Raw genomic sequence first — 20,330 nt, forward strand, 5'->3', positions numbered from 1 at the left:
TTACAACTATACTTAGGCTGAATGTACTTTCTTGACATCCTGCAGCTGCCCTGGAATGTAGATATTTGATTGTGAGGACTTCCTCTGCAGGTGGAAAATCATAAGCAGAGAGGTGTCATGAGAATAAAAATTTAAGGACCTGGGAATCAGATGACTTCTTAAGAACTTGCAACGTAGTGATTATGTAAATTAGGGGAAATGTCCCTAAGATTTCCTAAATTATTAGATAAAATTAATAAAACATGATTAGAAGCTAAAAGTTGAATCATTACTAATTTAGCTTGAGATGTTAAATTAATAAAATATTTTTTGACCAGCCTTCACATCATAAATCTAAGAAATCTCACAAGAAACCTATAAAATCCCTGAAATCTTTGTTTGAAACTGAAAAGCTAAAGCATTTAAACTGTAGATTCTGAATGGATTGTTGTACACTGATAGAAAGCAAAACAGTTTTCGGAAAACGAAAGGATAGGCCGTTGCCTATCCTGTCCCAAGAAGATAATTAAATGTGACCTTTGCCAGCTTGCCTGAAGATGAAGGATTCACCTCTTAACAATTCCCTTTATCCACCGCATTGGTGTACTCAATAGTACAAGATGGCTGAACCCAACACAGGGCAAATTGGGGGGTTAGGAAAGCAAATTGCCCATCTTTGCTGTCTTCTAGAATGCCTTTCATGGTGCCCAGGCAGCAGTTCATTAGTCACATCTCCTCACAGCCGGGTATGGGAGGAAACTTCCTGCCATGGGGCTGTACTCAGGAACAGGGGGACAGCAGGGGCTGTGGGAGGCAGGCTTTGTAGTGACAAGGGGGACCCTTGGTTCTTGTGGGAGGACATGATTGGTTTGCTTGAGTAAGTTCAAAGACTGGCAGGGAGGTAAAGCTCATTATGTTGAGGACTGGATGGGGTACAGTTGGTCCAAAAGAGTAACCAAGTGGGGATTCTTTTCCTGCTAAGTGGCTGGTGGTGCAGGTGCATATCTGGTTAGAACAGAGGAATTCACGGTTAGGCCTTTGAAGCCCTCTGAGGCGCAAAGATATCAAGGAAGCCCTGCAAACTAGAACTGGCGATGCATTTGAATCTTGATGACTTGACATCAAACATTTACTTTCTCTTCTGCCTGCCATGAGCAGGCCTGATGTTCAGTCCTTCACACTCTCGGTCTTGTTTAATCCTCACGGCACCCTGCTCAGCAGACTCCCTCTTTTTAAAGTGGGAGACACCAGGGTCGTACCACAAATGTGCAGTTGACCTGTATTCCACCTTTCTAAAGCCCATGTCCTTTCTATTACATTGTGCAGCTCTGCTGATGGTTGGGATTCATTGCCTTTGCTTTGGTATGCCTTTGGATCTGGGAGTTTATGTAAAACAAAAGGCACTGGTGGTGATATAACTGTTTTCAAGACAGCAGAGTGTAGTCAAAAGAAAGTTGCTGTAAAATCCTGGAATGAGCTGGGATTCAGCATCAAGGGATTGAGAAAACCTTCTCGACCAAAACGGGGAAGAGATAAATGAGACAAAATAAAGTGTCAGTGGCTGAGAGACTTCAAACAGAGTTGAGAGGTTATCCTGGAGGTTATTCTTATGCATTAAATAGGTATCACCTTTTTAGTTGAGGTATAATAGAGAAGCTGGAGGGAAGTGCCTAAAAATGTAGAGCTTGTTCCAGTAGCCATGTTTCTTGAAGATGATTGTATAATGATACAACTTTTGCAATGTGATTGTGAAAACCTTGTGTCTGATGCTCCGTTTATGTACCTTATTGACAGATGAGTAAAACATGTATGTGGATTAAAAGTAAATAAGTAATAGAGGGAACAAATGTTAAAATAAATTTAGCAGATTGAAATTCTAGTGACCAGTGAAAGGGAGGGCTAAGGGGTATGGTGTGTACCAATTTTTTTCTGTTTTCTTTTTATTTCTTTTTCTGAATTGATGCAAATGTTCTAAGAAATGATCATGATGATGAATATACAACTGTGTGATGATATTGTGTTATCACATATATTTATCAAGAATGGAATGAGCATAAAAATGTTTGTATTTTTACGTGGTTATGTTTAATTAATAAAGAAAAAAAGAAAGTTGCTGTTGAAGTCAGGAGGTTTGTGTTTGTCACAGTGACATGAATTAGGAGGAAAGGATCTCTTGAAGCTTCGGGGGCGCTGATGTGGCCCCCCATACTTGTAGTGGGCAGTTGGGGTGGGAGGAGGGACTGATTGTAACAGTGGCAGTTTTTTCTCCAATAGGGACCATCGTCGTGGCAGGCCATGAATTGCATGAAGAAGACATCCGCCTCATGTACGCCTTTGATCAGGCTGCAGAGGGGAGTGCGCAGTTTGAAGCGCACTCAGATGCACAGGTACTTTTTGTTTATAAAAAGATAACATAAGAGGAGAAGGTATTTACCTAAGTCTTTCCTGACAACATTGCAGCTTGCCTTAGGGTAAAAATAATCCTGTTACTCATTTTAGATTGGCTTTATTAGATTTCTTATCAGTCTTTAACATATACATTTGTTTAATTAATTCGTAAATAAATATTTAATTTATGATTTCTACTTGCAAGTTGTTCTAAGTGTTGAATTATTCAATAATGAATAGACTGTAGTCTCATCCTCAAAGAGTGAATTCCTCGTGGGGATCTGAAAATTTTAAGTCAGCTCTTTTTATTCTGTGTGATGAGTTATCTGATAGAAGTAAGTACAGAGAAAGGCTCCTATCCAAAATCTATGGTGGTTGGGTATGGTAGGTGGTCCGGGAAAGCTCCTTGAGGATATATAGGCTATTTTTAATTCTAGGGTCCATTTTTTTTTTTTTTTTTTTTTTTACATTTTTTAAATTGTGAAATGTGTATACAAAAAAGCAGTAGATTTCAAAGTACACCGTAGCAAGTAGTTATAGAACAAATTTCAGAGTTTTGATGTGAATTACAGTTCCGCAATTCTAGGTTTTCCTTCTAGCTACTCCAAGACACTGGAAACTAAAAGAAATATCAGTATAATGATTCAGCAGTCATACTCATTCATTAAATCCTACCTTCTCTCTCATAACTCCTCCTTCTCCTCATCTTTAGGGGTATTTGGGCTATGTCCATTCAAACTTTTTCTTGGAAAGGGCTGTTGATAATATGGAATAGAACTCACTGATGTTCTTGAAAAGGCTGGCCCCTCAGTGTTTCAGGATTTATCTGGCTGAGGAACCCATCTGGGAGTTGTAAGTTTCTGGAAAGTTACCATAGTGCATGAAGGATTGGTATTTTTTGTTATGGTAAATCAGAGCAAATCTTCTACTTCTAACCACTTCTCCAGTCAGATAGGTCATAGGATCTTCATTGTGGGAGTACAGAGGATTACTGGAGTAAGTCATAAGATCTTTGGTGTAGGAATAGAGAATATTGCTGGAGTATATTACAAGGGCTCAAGGGTAGGAGTAGGGAGGATTGCTTGAGTAGGTTATAGGATCTTCCATGTGGGAGTACAGAGGATTGCTGGCATCAGTCTGTGCTTACCATGCCAAGTTGAGTGGGAGAATGAGTAGCAGCTCCATTATAAGGAAGGCACATCTCAAGCCTTTGCAAAGGGTATACACAGCTCAGTTGTGGGCAGACAGTAATAAGGAATCGAAGATGAAGTAGATAGGAAAGAAGGAAGGGGAAAAGCAGGGGGATTTGTGAACAGAAGGAGAATAGATGGTCTCTCTTGTTATAGCACTGAGCCATTGGAAATGTCCTCCAGCTGAAACTTGATGACACTGAAGAATTTGTCTTCTGATGCGTTGAGTTTCCTCATACATTGTGAAGTGTTGTTGTGAGCTGTGGCGGCCTGTTCTGAACTGGGTGTTGGAGCTCATCACGCATTTCCAGTCCTACCGCCTGGTGCCTTTGTAAAATGGAGCTAGCCTGATAACATCTAAGCTATCATTTCCTACTAGAGAAAGAAAGGTAGTGTCTAATTTAAAAGGTTTTATAGCGTGTAGTTTATTCTATAGTATGCTCTGTTCTAGAAGTGGCATCGCTATTACTATATCATAATTGACAGCCTTTAGAATAGATGAGCTAAAAAGTAGATAGTGTTGATAAGAAGATGGCATTTCAAACCAAATCATTAAAAAGTGTTGTGGTCCATTGTATAAATCATGTGTCTTGAATCATACAGACCACCCAAAAGATAAAAATAGTCATGGTGAGAAAAAATAACTCTGAGATGGATGTTTAGAGGCCTTTGATTCACTAGTTTGTATTATGAAAAGTTATGCTGTTCCAGGAACGTCATGATTTTTAGTTTGTTTATGTTTATTAGAAGAGCCAGATGGTATAAAAGCTGAGTCATATGAGGGAATTTTCCACTAAGGCAGGTTCCAGGGCATTTCCTGTAAGCAGCACTGCTCCATTTCTGTATTTCATAAAACAACAAAAACAAAACAAACACACGCAAAAAACTACATCTCTCTCTTTAGAGAAAGGAATAGCTGATTACAGTGACGTATCTGAGCTGTAAAGAAACTAGAAAAATCGCTGAATTAATGTATTGGTTTTTTTTTTGGTCTCCAGTGACAGAGAGCAGCTAGAAGAAAAAATGAAAAATCATGAAACTGTAATTCATACCTAACTTCAAAATTTGTTCTATAACTACGTGTTAAAATGTACTTGGAAATTTATTGCTTTTTTGTATGTTTGTTGTTTTCATATTAAAAAAAGTTTAGAAAAAAACCAAACTAGAATAACGTTATTTCCTTTCTTCAATTGTATGAATAAATAGTGCTCTATTATAGGCTTTTCAGAATTTATTTCTAAATAGCATTTTGCTGAGTATAAAAGAAGTATTTCCCTTATTTTATTGTCATAGTGTGCACTGTTCATTCTTACAGGCTTTGGTTCTCTTAGATGTCACCCCTGACCAGTCAATGGTAGATGAAGGAATGGCTCGAGAAGTCATCAATCGCATCCAAAAGCTTCGCAAGAAGGTTAGTTCGTCAGATAAAGAGGAGTTAGAGTCAGAAATTGGAATTTAGTTTCAGAGGATGGGGTGGGGGTAGGGAATAGGGAGTTAAGACTCAACTTGGACAGAGTCTCTATTTGGGATGATGGAAAAGTTATGGTAGTGGGTGATGGTAATGGGAAAGTAATTACCACTGAATTATATTCAAATGTGGTTTAAGGGGAAATTGTAGGTTATATATATGGTACTGGAATTAAAAAAAAAATCCACAGGACTGTACAAAACTACAGTGAACCCTAAGTTAAACCATGAATTACATTAAATAGTACAGCTATTAAAATGTGCTCTCATTACTTGTAACAAATGTTCCACACCAATGCAAGGTTTTAATAATAGGGTGCCATATGGGAACCCTGTATTTTATGCATAATTTTTCTGTAAACCCACAACTTCTTTAATTAAAAAAAGAATGAGCTAGCTGTATGTTTTTGTTTTCGTTTTTGGTAGTTGAAAGGATCGGAGAGGTAGGTAATATAAACCGCAGTAACTGAGTGATGATAATTATTCACTGATCTGCCATCTATTCAGATTAGACTCTACTGGAAGGATAGACCTCTCTCTCTTCGTGTTCAGTCACAAGTTAGATACTGCTCTTTTTGTTTCTCTGAACAGGAGCTTTCAGCCAGCCTGTGCCCCTTTCCATCTACCCGCCCCCCCCCCTTTTTTTTTTGGCGTGGGCAGGCACCAGGAGTCTAACCTGGGTCTCCAGCATGGTAGGCGAGAATTCTGCTACTGGGTCACTGTTGTAACACCCCACCTATCCTGTTTACTTCCTTTTTGTGTCTTCCATAAAATAATCTTCAAGACAGATGACTCTTTTAACTCATACATTCTTTTGCAAATAAGGTACAGAGAGTAATCACAGATGGTGATGGGGTGTCTCTAAGGAAGGGCAGAAGTAGTAGTCACTGTGGAAGGGCTCTGAGCCCAGGGGACAAATTACTGGGTTTGGATAGAGTACCATGATTCTTCTTCAAGAAAGCTGGAAGGCCAGGGCTGGCTGCACAGATCCACATGACTGGGGGTGAATGGGCAGCCTAGCCCTTGCCAGGTGAGGGACCCTGGGGCCTCCTACCCAAGGAGGGGATTGACAGCTGGTGGGGCTCCCCAGCTCGTCCTGTGCCCCAGGCCCAGTGTCTGAAACTTACTGCGGGGTCTGCTTCAATAGGTCACAGGTGGTCTTGGTGGGCTTTGAGTTCAGAACGGTGTTTAGCAAGCTTCTACTCAGTTGCTCCTTTCTTTCAACAAACTTTCTTGAAGTGTCAATTAGGTTAGGAAAAGATGCATACCCTACCTGCAAAAAATGGGGAAATGGATACAAAAACAATTATGATGGTACAGTTAGTCTTACGGATGGCCCGAGGGTTAACAGGGTAGGTGATTAGGTCCTTTCATAATTATTCAAAAAGCATCATCATCCTTTGTTCAACAGTACCTTATATTTTGATTAATAAGTTGTTTTCCTTTTTAAATTTTCTGTGTGTGCTTTCAGTGCAATCTGGTTCCAACTGATGAAATAACAGTTTATTATGAAGCAAAGTCTGAAGGAAGGTATCTGAATAACGTTATTGAAAGCCACACAGATTTTATATTTGCCACTATAAGGGCTCCCTTGAAACCATATCCAGTTCCTGGAACAGATAATATCCTTATTCAAGAAAAAATGCAGGTGAGTTCTGAGTTCTGTCGAAATGTTAAAGGTTTAGAATTAAGTTTTACTTAGGTTATATAGTCGCATCTTGACATTCTAACCCTTAGTCGAGAATGGTGTAGTTCTCAGACCTGAAATATTGCCCTACACAGTAGTGGATGAAGTCAGAGAGAGAATGTTCAGAAGAGAGGACAGAGGGAAGGCTGAGTTGTTCTCAAGGCAGTTCTCTTGGGGGTGGTAGCCCTGAGGGTACATAAGATTTTTTTTTTTAATATTTTTATTGTAAACCTTAACAAACATACATTCTTGACATAGAGACATTCTATATGTGGTGTACAATCAATGACTCACAGCATCGTCCCATAGCCGTGTAGTCATTGCCATGATCATTTTTTTCCATATTTGCATCTCTCCAGCAAAAGAAGTAAAAAGAAAAAAACTTAAACATCCCACACCCCTTACCCCTCCCTCTCATTGACCAGTAGTTTTCCATCTACTCAATTTATTTTAACCTTTGTTCTCTCCCTATTATTTATTTTTCATCATATTTTTTACTCATCTGTCCATACTGTAGATAAAAGGAGCATCAGACACAGGTATTCACAATCACACAGTCACATTGTAAAAGCTGTATCATTATACAGTCATCTTCAGAAAACCTAGTTACTGGAACACAGCTCTACAGTTTCAGGTACTTCCCTCTAGTCACTCTAATACACCATAAACTAAAAAGGAGATATCTGTATAATGCAATGGAATAACCTCCAGGATAACCTCTCGACTCTTTGAAATCTCTCAGCCACTGACACTTTATTTTGTTTCATTTCTCTCTTCCCCCTTTTGGTCAAGGTTTTCTCAATCCCTTCGTGCCAAGTCCCAACTCACCCCAGGATTTCTGTCCCATGTTGTCAGGGAGGTTTGCACCCCTGGGAGTCATGTCCCATGTAGAGGGGTAGGGCAGCGAGTTCACTTGCCATGTCGACTTAGAGAGAGACTGCATCTGAGCAAAAAAAGAGGTTCTCTGGGGGTTACTCTTAGGTATAATTTTAAGTAGGCTTAGCCTGTCCTTTGTCAGGATAAGTTTCTTTGGGGCAAACCCCAAGGTTAGGGGCTTGGCCTATTGATTTGGTTGTCCCCACTGCTTGTGAGAATAGCAGGAATTCTCCAAATGGGAAAGTTGACTGTTTCCCCCTTTCTCCCCATTTCCCCAAGGGAACTTTGCAAATAGTTCTTTATTCACTGTCCAGATCACTCTGGGATTTATCAGGGCATCACAGTAATGTGGACAAACTAATAAAATCTCATGCCCTATTCAAGTTTCCATGTACTTAGGGTGGAATTGTATGGTCAGTTTAATTGAAGTTAAATTAGGACGTGGCACTAGTTAAAATACAAATTTTGCACCAAATAAACATATCTCCCTTTAGTCTCACACAGAAGTTGAAGTTTTAGAATATGAATGACCATCTGTTTTCAAAACCCTGCAGTACTGACATTCCTTTGTCCTTCCTCATGTGAAACATTTTTTAAATTTATACATTTAATCACCATCATTGTACACTCTAGGCATTCTTAAATTATACGATTTCAGTCTTTGTCTACTTTGCCTTCTGGTTTCAAAATGCCCCAGCCCTTTTCCTTCTATCATTCTCACATTCAGCTTCATTCAGTGTACTTAAATTATTATGCTGCAATCAGGTAGCACTGTGCTATCCGTTTCTGAATTTTTACAATCAATCTTGTTGCACAGTCTGTATTTAATTGTATTATTATATTGCTTCAGCACCAATTACCCAGTCTCCACCCTATTTCTATCTCCTGAAGACCTGTGTTCTTAACTAAACTTCTCCAAGTTCAATCATTATTGTTAGTTCATATCAGTGAGACCATGCAATATTTGTCATTTTGTTTCTAATTTCACTCAGCATAATGTCTTCAAGATCCATCCATGTTGTATGCTTCCTGGCTTTATCCTGTATTACAGCTGTGTAATATTCCAATGTATGTATGTACCACAGCTTGTTTAGCCACTCATTGTTGATGGACATTTGGGCTGTTTCCATCTCTTGGCAGTTGTAAATAATGCTGCTATAAGCATGGGTGTGCAAATGTCCGTTTGTGTCCTTGCCCTCATGTCCTCTGAATAGGTACCTAGCAATGGGATTGCTGGTTTCTATGGCAATTCTGATACCAGACATCAGATGTTGGCTCATAATTCAGAAGTTGGTCATTTATAACAGGCAGAAAATCTTTTCTGTATCACTGTCATTTATTCAGTTTATTCCTGTGTCATTCCTGCTCCTTATTGCCCAAAATGACAGATAAACTGGGACTAAAAGTTCCTGTTTGTCCTTTCAGAGGGGACAAGTTACAGGATACTTTCATTTTCTATTTTGCATATTTTTAAGTTGTTTGGCTTTTTAGAAAATGATCATATATACTGCCTATATAATCAGGAAAAAATTTTACAGTTTGAAAAATATCCAGAATAAAATGAATTTTAAAATGGGGAAAGAAATTGGAGCTCTTGAGTGTTTCAGTGATAAAAATGAGTATGTTCTCAGAATTTTCTAGAGCTCTACTTTCATGGTCTTTTTGTTCTTACTAAAAAGAAGCAGTGAAGTGTGTTACTTGGTGCTTTGGCACACTGCAGTTCAGACATTGCAGCTACATAGTCACATATTCTCGTGTGTTCAGTTAAAGGCATCTGAACTGGAAATTACACTCACCAGAAGATCATCTCTGCCAGGTCCTGCTTGTGCATATGTCAATCTTAGCATTTGTGTAAATGGCAGTGAGCAAGGTAAGAGTAAGTAAATCCCATGGTTTGTATTACACTTTCTTAGTTGAATCTGTAGGTTACTTTAAGGATGTTATAAGGCATTTGGTAAAATTGGACAACTTTTTATTGCTATTGAAATGAATCCACAAAAGTAAATGTTGGACTTGCTATTCTGGGAAGTGGGAGTAGACAGACTTTTTCTGTTCTGACCATTAAGTACATTTATATTTATATATGTATATAAATACATTTATATTTATTTGTATACATTTATCTACTTATATATGTAACATTTTTGTTAATATATAAAAAGACTGAATGGTGAAGAAAAGGGGCAAACCAGCTAGAAACCTTGAGATAAATAACAAAACCCAAGTTCCCTGGGTTTTCTTTTTGCTTTATATATTCCAGTCTTGGATTTGAAGCATTCAGCAACCTGAACATGCCAACAGGAACAGACAAAAAAATTGCCCTAGCAAAATCCTGCTCTCTCTAGCCAAAGGCCCTAGAAAAAACGCAGCCTAGTAAGGCAGAAAATGAAGTGAATCTGACCCTTAAGAAAAATCATTAAAATTGATGAACCTCTAACAAGATTGACCAAAGAACCACCAAATTATCAATATCAGAGATGAACAGGATATCCCTACAGACTTAAAACATAAAATTAAAATCAAGCAAAAGCAAGTCTGTGATTGATGAAATGAATTAATTTTTCAAGAGCACAAACTACCACGGCTTCAAATAGATCATTTGAATGACTCTAGCTATTAAAGAGATTGAGTTTGAATTTTAAAACTCTTAAAAAAAACATCTCCACATGCTGATGGTTTCACTAAAGAATTCTACCAGGCATTTAAAAAATTAACAGGAATTCTACACAGACTCTTCCAGAAAATAGAAGCAGCAGAGATACTACCCAAATCATTTTATAAGGCTGGTATTACCCAGCCACTAAAACCAAAGATAGTAAAAAAAAAAAAGTAGAAAACCACAGACATATTGCTATTTCTCTGAAGAGTATAGACCTACAATTTTTAATAAAATATTATGAAATATAGTTCAGTTATATATACAAAGAATGATACATCACAACCAAGTAGGGTTTATGCAGGGTTCTTCAATATTTGAAAATTAATGTAACTTACCATATTAACAGGCTAAAAGATTACAGAATTATATCAGTTGATGCAGAAGAAGCATTTGACAGAATTCAACATCCATTCATGATGAAAACTCTCAGAAAAGTGGGGACAAAAGGGAACTTCCTCAACTTGATAATGAGCATCTACAATAAAACCTAAATTTAACATTATATTTATTCATAAGAAAACTGAATGCTTTCTACCTAAGTTCAGGAAGAAGCCAAGGATGCCCATTCTCACTACTCTTATTCAACATTATGTTGGGTTCCAGCCAGTGGACTAAGGCCAGAAAAGGAAATCAAAAGCATACGGATTATAAAAGGAAAAAGTAAAACTGTCCATATTGCAAATGGCATGACTGTCTTTGTAGGAAATTCCAAGGATTCTACAAAAAAAACTTCTCAAACTAATAATTTGAAGGTAACAGTGAGTCACAGTGACTAGGTTAAAACTGTGGTCCAGGTCTCCGTTGGTCTTACCACCATCACCATTTCTAGCTGCTACTAGGATGGTCACATGTTCATTTCTACCTGTGATGTTGCCTCAGGCAGTACGTGGTCCCACAAACTGCTGCCACGTGCAGTGATGTGTGGCAGGTGAGATGGTCCATCATTGCCAGCAGCCTTGCTCTCAAGCAGAAACTGCCAGGCAACTCTCTGGAAGGAGTCAGTCCACGGGCAGTGGTTATACATCAGTGATGCTGACAAGGGCCAGCAGAACAGGGCATGTAGATGGTGCTTGGCTTCTCCACCTCCTGACTCTAGGACTGTCCCTTCCTGGATCAGCTGAACAAATGACTGGGAAGAAGAGCTCCCATCTCCCAACAAGATTATTTTCCTAGGAAAAATTACAAATGTAACCACAGATTGATATCTACCTTCACATGATTTGGTATGGCTTGTAATTTACTTGCCAACTGAAAGACTCATGAGGGAAAAACTATACCTGATTTTGACGTTTATTATTTTAAGATATTTTTAGTCATTTTTATGTACTTTTGGGTACTTCAGGCGTTAATAAGATGAGAAGTTTCTGAAATGATTGCTTATAAAAAAGGAAATATATAAAAATATATAAAAAAGGAAAAAATCCAAGTTCACAGACTAAAAGATAAATACACAAATATCAATTTTATATCTGTATATTAAAAATGCACATTTAGACAGAAAAAATACCATTTACAATCACTCAAAAGAATGAAATTCTTAGTGTAAATCTGATAAACATTTGCAGGGCTTTTGTGCTGAAAACTCCAGATTATTAATGAAACAATCAGAGATGTAAATAAATGGGAGAGGCATCATGTTTATAGATTGTAGGATTCATTAGAGTAAAATGTCAGCTTTCTCCAAATTGATACACAGACTTAATACAGTTCAACAAAAGAACTCGGCAGGATTTCTTTGTAGAAATAGACAATATTATTCTGAAAAGTTACCTGGAAGGGGAAGGAAATGGAGTAGCTAAAACAGTTTTGTAAAATGATATAATAGAAGTAGTCACTGTACCCAGTTTCAAGGCAGAGGGATTGACACATAGCTTAGTGAAGCAGATAGTGAACCAAGAAATAGACCTTCACAATTTAGCCAACTTATTTGTGAAAAAGATTGTCTTTTCATCATATGGTGCTAGTGCACATCACTATTTGTGATGTTGGGTCTGATGTTAACTTAGCCAGGAGTTGGTACCCAGTTGTCTGATTAGGCAAGCACTGTCCTAACCATTACTGCAAGGATATTTCGTGACTAGTTGATAAGCCAGAAGGTTGGCTTATTAAATCATCAATCAGTTGGTTGTATCTGCAGTCAGTTAAGGGCGTGCCCGCCCCCACAATGAGATAACGCAATCATTTGGATTTGATTCAATCAGTTCAAGACTTTTAAGGGAAAAAAGAATTTTCACTGCTTGTTCAGCCACCAAGTCTCTCCTGTGGAGTTTGTAGAGACCCTTCATCAGAGTTGCCAGCCTCACAGCCCGCCCTATGGATTTTGGACCCTTGCATTCCTATGGTTGTGTAAGACACTTTTATAAATCTTAAATTTGCAGATATCTCCTGTTGGTTCTGTTTCGTTAGAGAACACTGACTAATACAATATCCATGAGCAAGAAAATTAACTTCTGCTTAAGTTTACTCCTTGTAAGTAAACAAGTAAACTTCTGGCAGTTTGCAAGCTGCCAGAATGCAATATACCTTTAACTCCAAAGAAAGGGCCGATGAAGCTCAGGATTTCTCTCCCAACTGGGAGGACATATGATTACATCTGCTAGCTTTCTCTCCTCATTTTGTAAGTATTCTTCAGTGGCTTCCCAGGGACTCTGCTGGTTCTGGGGCTCTGTCAGTTCTGGTGGCTCTCAAGCTTCTTCCAAAATGGTTCCCTCTTAAAGGGCTTCAGTAAGCGACCCAGTCTTGAATGGGTGCAGACACATCTCCATGGAAACCATCTAATCAAAAGTTACCACCCACAGTTGGGTGGGTCACATCTCCGTGGAAACAATCAAAAAGTTCCCACCCAGCAATACTGAATGCGGGTTAAAGGACATGGCTTTTCTGGAATATACAACTGATTCAAACTGCACACTCCTTGTACAAAAATTAAGTCAGTTGCACACCACTACTATCCCATCCGCCCACCCCCCTCCACCAGGTTCCCTCAGCCCAGCCTGATTCCCAGTAGGTAAAGTTCGTGTATAAAGAAGAGCATCCATTTACAAAGTGCCACTCTGAAGGTGAGTAAATCCAAAAGAAATACCTGCACTGGGTCATGGTGATAGTAAAGAAGGTTCCCAAAATTTGAATAAGAGACCTGGGCAAAAAGCAATACCTGCCTTCTGATCTCACAGTTGGTCATTTCTACTCTATAATGGGAAGCAGATTCATCTCTGAGCTGAGGGTCCTTTGTTTTTACCCACCCATCCTGAGAACACCACAAAGACTTTCTGTTCGTGTCTACAGTAATGAAAGTATCTACAACCTGTGAAACTACTGCCCCTCGTTCAGTCTTCTTCAGACTCAAACACCACCTCCCTTCTTCAGGATCCATGCTTCTTAATGTTTGTAGCTTTCTCCCTAGCGTCACCTAGCGGGAGAAATGGCCCCTAATGCCTCTCCTTTCGTTTTTCCTCTTCACCTTTCTCTGCCGCCTTTCCCACTCTGTTCAGGACTACTTCTTGATTGTCAGTCGCTGTCACATCCAGTGATTGTGTAAGTTCTGTTGCCTTCCTAACTGACCACAGGGGTCAGAACCCCAACCAATCCCTTCCTTTCACTACCTTCTTTTTGGTGGGGTAGATGGAAGGGGCTGAGATTTCAGGGGAAGTAGGAGGAGACCACACACATAATGCATCATGGACTTAAATATAAAATGTAAAACTATAAGACATTTAGAAAAGGACATGGGAAAAAGTCTTGAGGATTCATAGCTTGCAAAGAGTTTTTTAAGACTTAACACCAAAAGCCAAATCCATAAAAGTTAGATTTATAATAGGGCATCGTCAAAATTTAAAACTTTTGCCTTGCAAAATACTCTGAAATAGATGAAAAGACATGCTACTGACTGGAAGAAAATCTTTGCAAATCATATATCCAATAAAAAACTATATCTAGACTATCTCCAAACTTCAACAATTAAAAGTCAAACAGTCCAATTATAAAATGAGCAAAAGACGTGGACAAGTCCCAAGAGGATGTATGTACTTGGAAATGTCCATCATTAGCCATTAGGAAAGTGCATACTGAAACTGCATTGAGGTGTTACTACACACCTATCAGGATGGCTCAAAGGACAAGTACCAAACACCAAACACTGATGAGAACATGGAGAAACTGGGTTACTCATACATTGTTGTTGAGCATGTAAAATGGTGTCTACACACTGGAAAACAGTTTGTCAATTTCTTAAAAACTGAGCATGTGCTTTCCATACAACCCCACAATTTTCCTCCTGGTCATTTGTCCCAGAGAAATGAAGACTTATGTTCATCTGAAAACCTGTACACGAATGTCTGTACTAGCTGCATTTGTAATAACCCAAGACCAGAAGTGACCCAGATGTTCTGCCGCTGCTGAATGGTTAAGCGAGCTGCTGTGCACCCACACCATGGAACACTGCTGGCTGCTGCTGAGCGCACCCACCTGCATGAGTCCCTAAAGATTTGTGCTGAGTGAACATATACAACCCAGAAGTTTCTGCATTTTATAATTCCATTTATATAACATTCTTGAAGTGACAGCATTATAGAAATAGAGTTCAAGTTAGTCCTTGCCAGGAATTAAGGAGGGAATTGGGGTGTGAGGTAAGTGGACAACACATGGGAACCTTGTAATAAGAGACATATTCTGCATCTTGATTGTATCATGGTTCTGATATTGGACAATAGTTTGCAAAATGTTAAACCATTGTGAAAAACTGAGTAAGGGGTTCTTGAAATCTTTTGTTTCTTTATAACTGTGTGTAACTACAATTATATCTCAAAATGTTCAAATAAGAAAATCAGTGATCTTGGTAGAATTTAAGTAAGAGGATAAATCAACATCTGGGCTCACTTGAGGATGGTTTTTTTAAATTATGAGATCATATTTTTGAGGGTTTTCCAGCTAAATACAGAAAATCTGCTAGACAAATTCTAAAAGAGCTATAAAACTGAGATGGTATTCTTAACCACTCTGAGCCTTAGAGATTTATAAATTGCACAAAATTAAAGTGAGGGTCTTTAAGTCAAAAGAATTAATCTAGAAAAAGATGACTACAGATCGTCTGTTAGAGTTCCATGCCTGGACCTCTTCTACCAAGGACTGCTAAAACGTATTAAGCATGTCTGTACTGTACACCTAAAAAAAATAGCGCTGAAACACCCTTGTAGCCTTTGGATTTTCTTCTATATTTAACATTACATTTTTTTTAAGGTTTTACTTTTCTGAAAAGGATTTTATTTTTGTGGTTTTTTAGATGGAGTTTTGCTTCTAGAAAATCCAAAAGGTGATAACAGATTGGACGTCTTAAAGCTGAAGAGTGTTGTTACTAGCATTTTTGGTGTTAAAAATCCAGAGCTAGCTGTCTTCCATGGTGAAGCAGGTATGTGACAAGTCGAAGGATGCCCATCCTTTCCCGTGCACTGGGTGGGTGAATTTCCTAGTGTTCTCGTTTGCACCACATGGCCTTCGCTCTTCTCCTGGCAGTGTTTGCCTGTCAGCACAGTATAACATTGACTTGTTAAGAGATGCAGACTCTAATCCCATCACCTATTTGTCACGATGATTTGCAGACTTTCAAGAAACCTTCCTGTGAGTTAACTTTAAATCCAGATTCTTAAATAAGGCAAAACTCAATAAAATTTTAAATTATTATAAGTACAATCTGAATGCTCACCTTCAAAAGCTTTTAGATAACAAAAGAAGAAACCCAGAGGGCCCATAAATCGGGGAAACTGCTGAATTTCAGTAGTAATAAGGGAAATACAAGATAGAACCACAGCAAGGTACTTTTACATGCCACCAAATTGTCAAAATCTTAGAAATCTGACACTAATAAATGTTGACAAGGTTATTGAGTAGTGGGATCTCTCAGTCATTGCTGGAGTGTGATTGATAGAACCGCTTTGGGAAACCATTTGCTATTATATCAGTTAAGAATTGGATAAGGGAAGCAAAAGTGATGTGGGAGAAGGTGGGGGGCGGGGTAAAAAATATGGACGGAAGTGGTCAGTTGGAGGCCCCAGAAAATTCTTGAACAAAGGAGAGCTGATGAATGAGTCAGTAGAAGGCTGAAACTCTGAGTGAAGTCACAATAGAATGACTGTGGAAAGCATAGGGAAGCACAGACCAACTGGAACTCACATCTGACTAACTCCATCTAGCACTCACAATCAGGTAACCTTCAGAAACATCTGCTGGTATCCTGTGCCATAGAGGTGCACGTGTGCCTGGGCCAGAAGTAGGAGGGGAGTCATAGGCCTGCCGGCCAGCTCGTCTAACAGTGAGCTGGCAGAGCAGCAGCCGTGTGAAAGCTTGCCTTGTGTTAACCTTTTGAGCATAATAACTGTTGCTAAACTTCTACTTTCCAAATCCTGTGCGCATTTCTCTTGAGCCAACCCTTGCCCAGAACTGTACAGGACAAAGAATCCTGAAAAACATAGTTTTAACTAAGTTGGCATAGGATAAAACCACCACAGAAAAACCCTTGTGATCTTGGCAATCTGTACATTGACTCTTTAAACCATATTCTAATTTAAACTGTTCCTTCCTGAGATGATGTCACTACGCTTGTACAACTGAAAACGTGCTACCCCTGTTCCCCAAAACAGTATAGAAAATCACCTTCATCCATCTTTGGATGGTGTTTATTTTCCTTCCGAATCACTCTCCCCCTTTTCTCTCCTTTAACTTTACTGAGAGATGAACTTCGTATGTTTTATTTTATTTGGAGAAAAATAGGAGAGTGGGGAAAATGTGGTGAAAATGTATGCAAATATGTTCTTATCTAAATAAAAAAGAAACTCTAAGTCTTAGAGTTTGCAGTTCTGTAACTGTTCATGTGGTCTAAACTTTTATCACTTCCTTCTTCTACTACCCATTCCATATTCCATTTGCTTTGAGCAAACACCCTTCCAGCTGGGGTGGTTCACATCTTCTTTTCCAAAGGCCTGTAGCCGTTAACATCACTGCCTTTATCGTTCTGCTGTTAATTTTTCATCTTATCACTGGATATGATGTAGAGAATCTCTTGATTGAAGACATATTCCTTCTTTCTGTCTCTATAGTCAGGATTCATCACACCTATCAGTGCTTCTTTGCTTGTTGATTCACTGACCCAAGGAACCCAAAATCGCCAGGTCTCAACTTCCAGTTTAGTTCAGCCATTTTTGTGTTACCTGGTAGAAACATTTCTGGGGACCATACAGCTTCTCTTGAAACTCTGCTTCTGTAACACAAAAGCAGCCATAGACAATGTGTGAACAAAGGGACAGAACTGTTTCTTATTAAAACTTCATCTATATAAGCAGGCAGTCAGCCCTCAGACCATAGTTTGCCTACCCTGGATTTAAAGCACAAATGTCCTAGAGACATTATCCCAGCCATGAAAGATGTTGCCACTCAGGCAGTATTGAAATTGAGTCTTCAAAAGCTATTCCATCACTTTATCAGGACAGCTGCCTCAGGATGAAGGGGGACATGGTCAGTGAAATCCAGGAACATAAGCTTCTTGTCACACTTCATTTGCTGAAAGATGAGTTCCTTGGTCAGAAGTGATACTGTGTGAAATGCCTTAAAAATTAAGAGGCCATTCTGTAAGTCCTTGAATGGTGCTTTTGATACTGATCAAGTGTGAGGCTCTCTGCACGATGCCTCTAACAGGCAATCTGTGACACCGGGGTTTCAAAGGAAGAAAGAGTTTATTGCTACATGAAGCCAGAACAGATGACCTGTTGGCCTAAAATCTATCTTTTCAAACAGCAGTAACTCTTGATAGTTTTATAGTAGCAAAAGACAGGCAGGGTTTTTTTGTTTGTTTATCCTCAGCAAGGCATACCTTGCTGTAGTTCCAGTAGATGGACAGGTTTTAGGATGAGTACAGTGACTTGAGATGACAGAGTTAGAGGTAATCTAATTATTACATGCACACATTGACGACATGCTTAGTCACAGAACATATGTAATAAAATGGTGGCCTTTACATGATAATGTATTTGATTCTAAGAATTATAATGAGGTCTAGGTCACTTACAGGTTAAAGTTTAAGCTACTGTGTATTTCAAGTCAGCCAATTAGTTAGGAAGTAAGGTAGGTGAGTTCTGGGCTGATGCAGTTTCATTAATAAACATTAGGAGCTGTCTTTTTGATCATAAAACTCTGAAGTTGTAAAACAGGATAAGAGAGTTCCATTTGAGCCAGTCACAAGGTTTTTTTACAATCAGAAGATAAAGGTTATATAGTTACACAATCATTATCAAAGATCAAGGCAGCTGGGTTACAATTAAGTGATTTTGGGTATTTCCTTCTGGCTACTCTACAGTATTACTAGAAAGTAAGAAAAAGGCATCTATATAATGATTCAGTCATAATTATTTGTTAATTCTTAATTTCTGAGTTAGAAATTTAACAAAATCACTGGGATAGTGAAGTCCAAAAGAAATGTCTATTCTCGTGAGAACAGGGAGTACTCTGTTTTCCACTTTGGAAGTGGTCCAGTATAACCAGCCTGCCGTTGGGTGGCCCACAATGCAGTAGGAGAAGCCTGTTTTGGTAGGTGGGATATATAGCAGTGACTGCAGCAGAATCAGTGTTGCAAAGTGAAATTTTCTGTTGCTGAGCCCATGCATAACCTTCATCCCTGTGAGCGTGGCCTCTTTCTTCATGAGTTTCTTAGACAAGGGCACAGGTAGCTAGGGAAAGAAGCTGGCTGACATCCACAAAGTGGGTCATCTCATCTTCCTGATTTGGGGGATCTTTATTTACACACTGCCCACATACCTCTTGCTTTGACTTCCTTTTCACCGGTTTCCCAATTCTCTTCTTTCTAAGTTACGGACCATTCAAACCATAAGCAGCTGCACAGAACAAAATTAAGCCCAGTGGGAGGACTTCTTGTCACCAGAGCAACTCCGTAGTGCTGCAATTGTCCACCTTGGGATGGTGCCAGCATGAGGTGCATTACATTCTGTAAGCGGGGTTGAGGTGTCTTCTTTCTCTGTCAGCTGTTCCTAGGGGCCTCCCTTGAAGACCCTTCTGTGGGTTGAGAGCAGAGACCATAGAGTCCAAGGCTGGGCTCTCAACAGCTGGCACCAGTTTACTTGTTTTTTAAGGACTTGCTCCAGCCCAGTCTCAGTCTCATACATGCCATTTCATGTTCGTGTGCCATCCCCAATCTCAACCACATCAAACCCCTAGGGTAAACCATTACCCTCACTGTTGTGATAATCATTTACTTAAATATTATTTTATCCATGTATGTATCCCTAAACAAGGTTAAACTTTATATAAGTGAAATTTACATAAGTACTTTGTTTTTTGTTTGTCTTGCTTCTTTCAGCATATGTTTGCACATTAGATAACACTTATCTTCTGACTTGTAAACAGTCATTTTTTAATTAAGACTTCTTACTGTGAAGTTTGGGATTCTGATAAAGGAGGAAATTTTAAGAGAAGCCATAGTATACAGGGAAAATACAAAAAGGGGAGAAAACCATGTGTTTTATAAATTATGAGTATTATATACCATTTTTTTTTGCAACACTAAGATTTCCTACTATTTGCATGATTTGATTGAGAAACCATTGTCCTTTGATGAACAGAAGTTAAGTAGAAAGCATCACTGTAAAAGGATATATGATAGTTTAATGGATAAGTAGGAAAAAATGAATGACTAGCTTTGACCTACCAGCCCTGAAAGAATGTTTTTTCTGTCGTTTTTAGAAATAAAAGGTCAGACCGACTTACTGTGTCTTAGTGGAAAAACGCTTTGTGTGACTGCAGGATCAGCTCCCTGTTCCGTCAACAGCCCCAGCGCTCTTCTTTGTCAGTACATTAACCTGCAGCTCCTGAATGCAGAACCACAAGGTATCATGCCTCTGCCGTGGCTGTGAGCCACCACAGCACTTAAGCGGTGGGGCCTTGGGCCTCAAGGTTTCCCGGTACTGTTTGACATCCGGTCTTAATGTGGACGCCCATAGTGCTTTGGGGAGCACGCACCAGCCTGTTTCCTTTAGTGTATTTATGTTTTCTACATTCATCCATCACGCATGGTCAGGAAACGATA

General features: G+C 39.0%; 1 protein-coding gene and 1 non-coding gene across 2 annotated transcripts in view; one reads left to right on the forward strand and one right to left on the reverse strand.

Annotated features, from left to right (window-relative positions):
* Positions 1 to 20,330, forward strand: part of IARS1 (isoleucyl-tRNA synthetase 1) — a 90,134-nt gene that overhangs the window by 60,916 nt on the left and 8,888 nt on the right. Inside the window, exons 27-32 of the mRNA XM_077138903.1 lie at positions 2,254 to 2,366; positions 4,873 to 4,968; positions 6,496 to 6,672; positions 9,352 to 9,457; positions 15,525 to 15,650; positions 19,988 to 20,131. Of these exons, the coding sequence (XP_076995018.1) occupies positions 2,254 to 2,366; positions 4,873 to 4,968; positions 6,496 to 6,672; positions 9,352 to 9,457; positions 15,525 to 15,650; positions 19,988 to 20,131 (762 nt within the window). The remainder of the gene's footprint in view (positions 1 to 2,253; positions 2,367 to 4,872; positions 4,969 to 6,495; positions 6,673 to 9,351; positions 9,458 to 15,524; positions 15,651 to 19,987; positions 20,132 to 20,330) is intronic.
* On the reverse strand, positions 15,160 to 15,221 carry LOC143675344 (U7 small nuclear RNA). Its single transcript, XR_013171571.1, has one exon. It is a non-coding gene; the product is annotated as a U7 small nuclear RNA (small nuclear RNA).

This window comes from Tamandua tetradactyla, chromosome 2 (genome assembly GCF_023851605.1).
Source record: "Tamandua tetradactyla isolate mTamTet1 chromosome 2, mTamTet1.pri, whole genome shotgun sequence".
NCBI classification, from domain to species: Eukaryota; Metazoa; Chordata; class Mammalia; order Pilosa; family Myrmecophagidae; genus Tamandua; species Tamandua tetradactyla.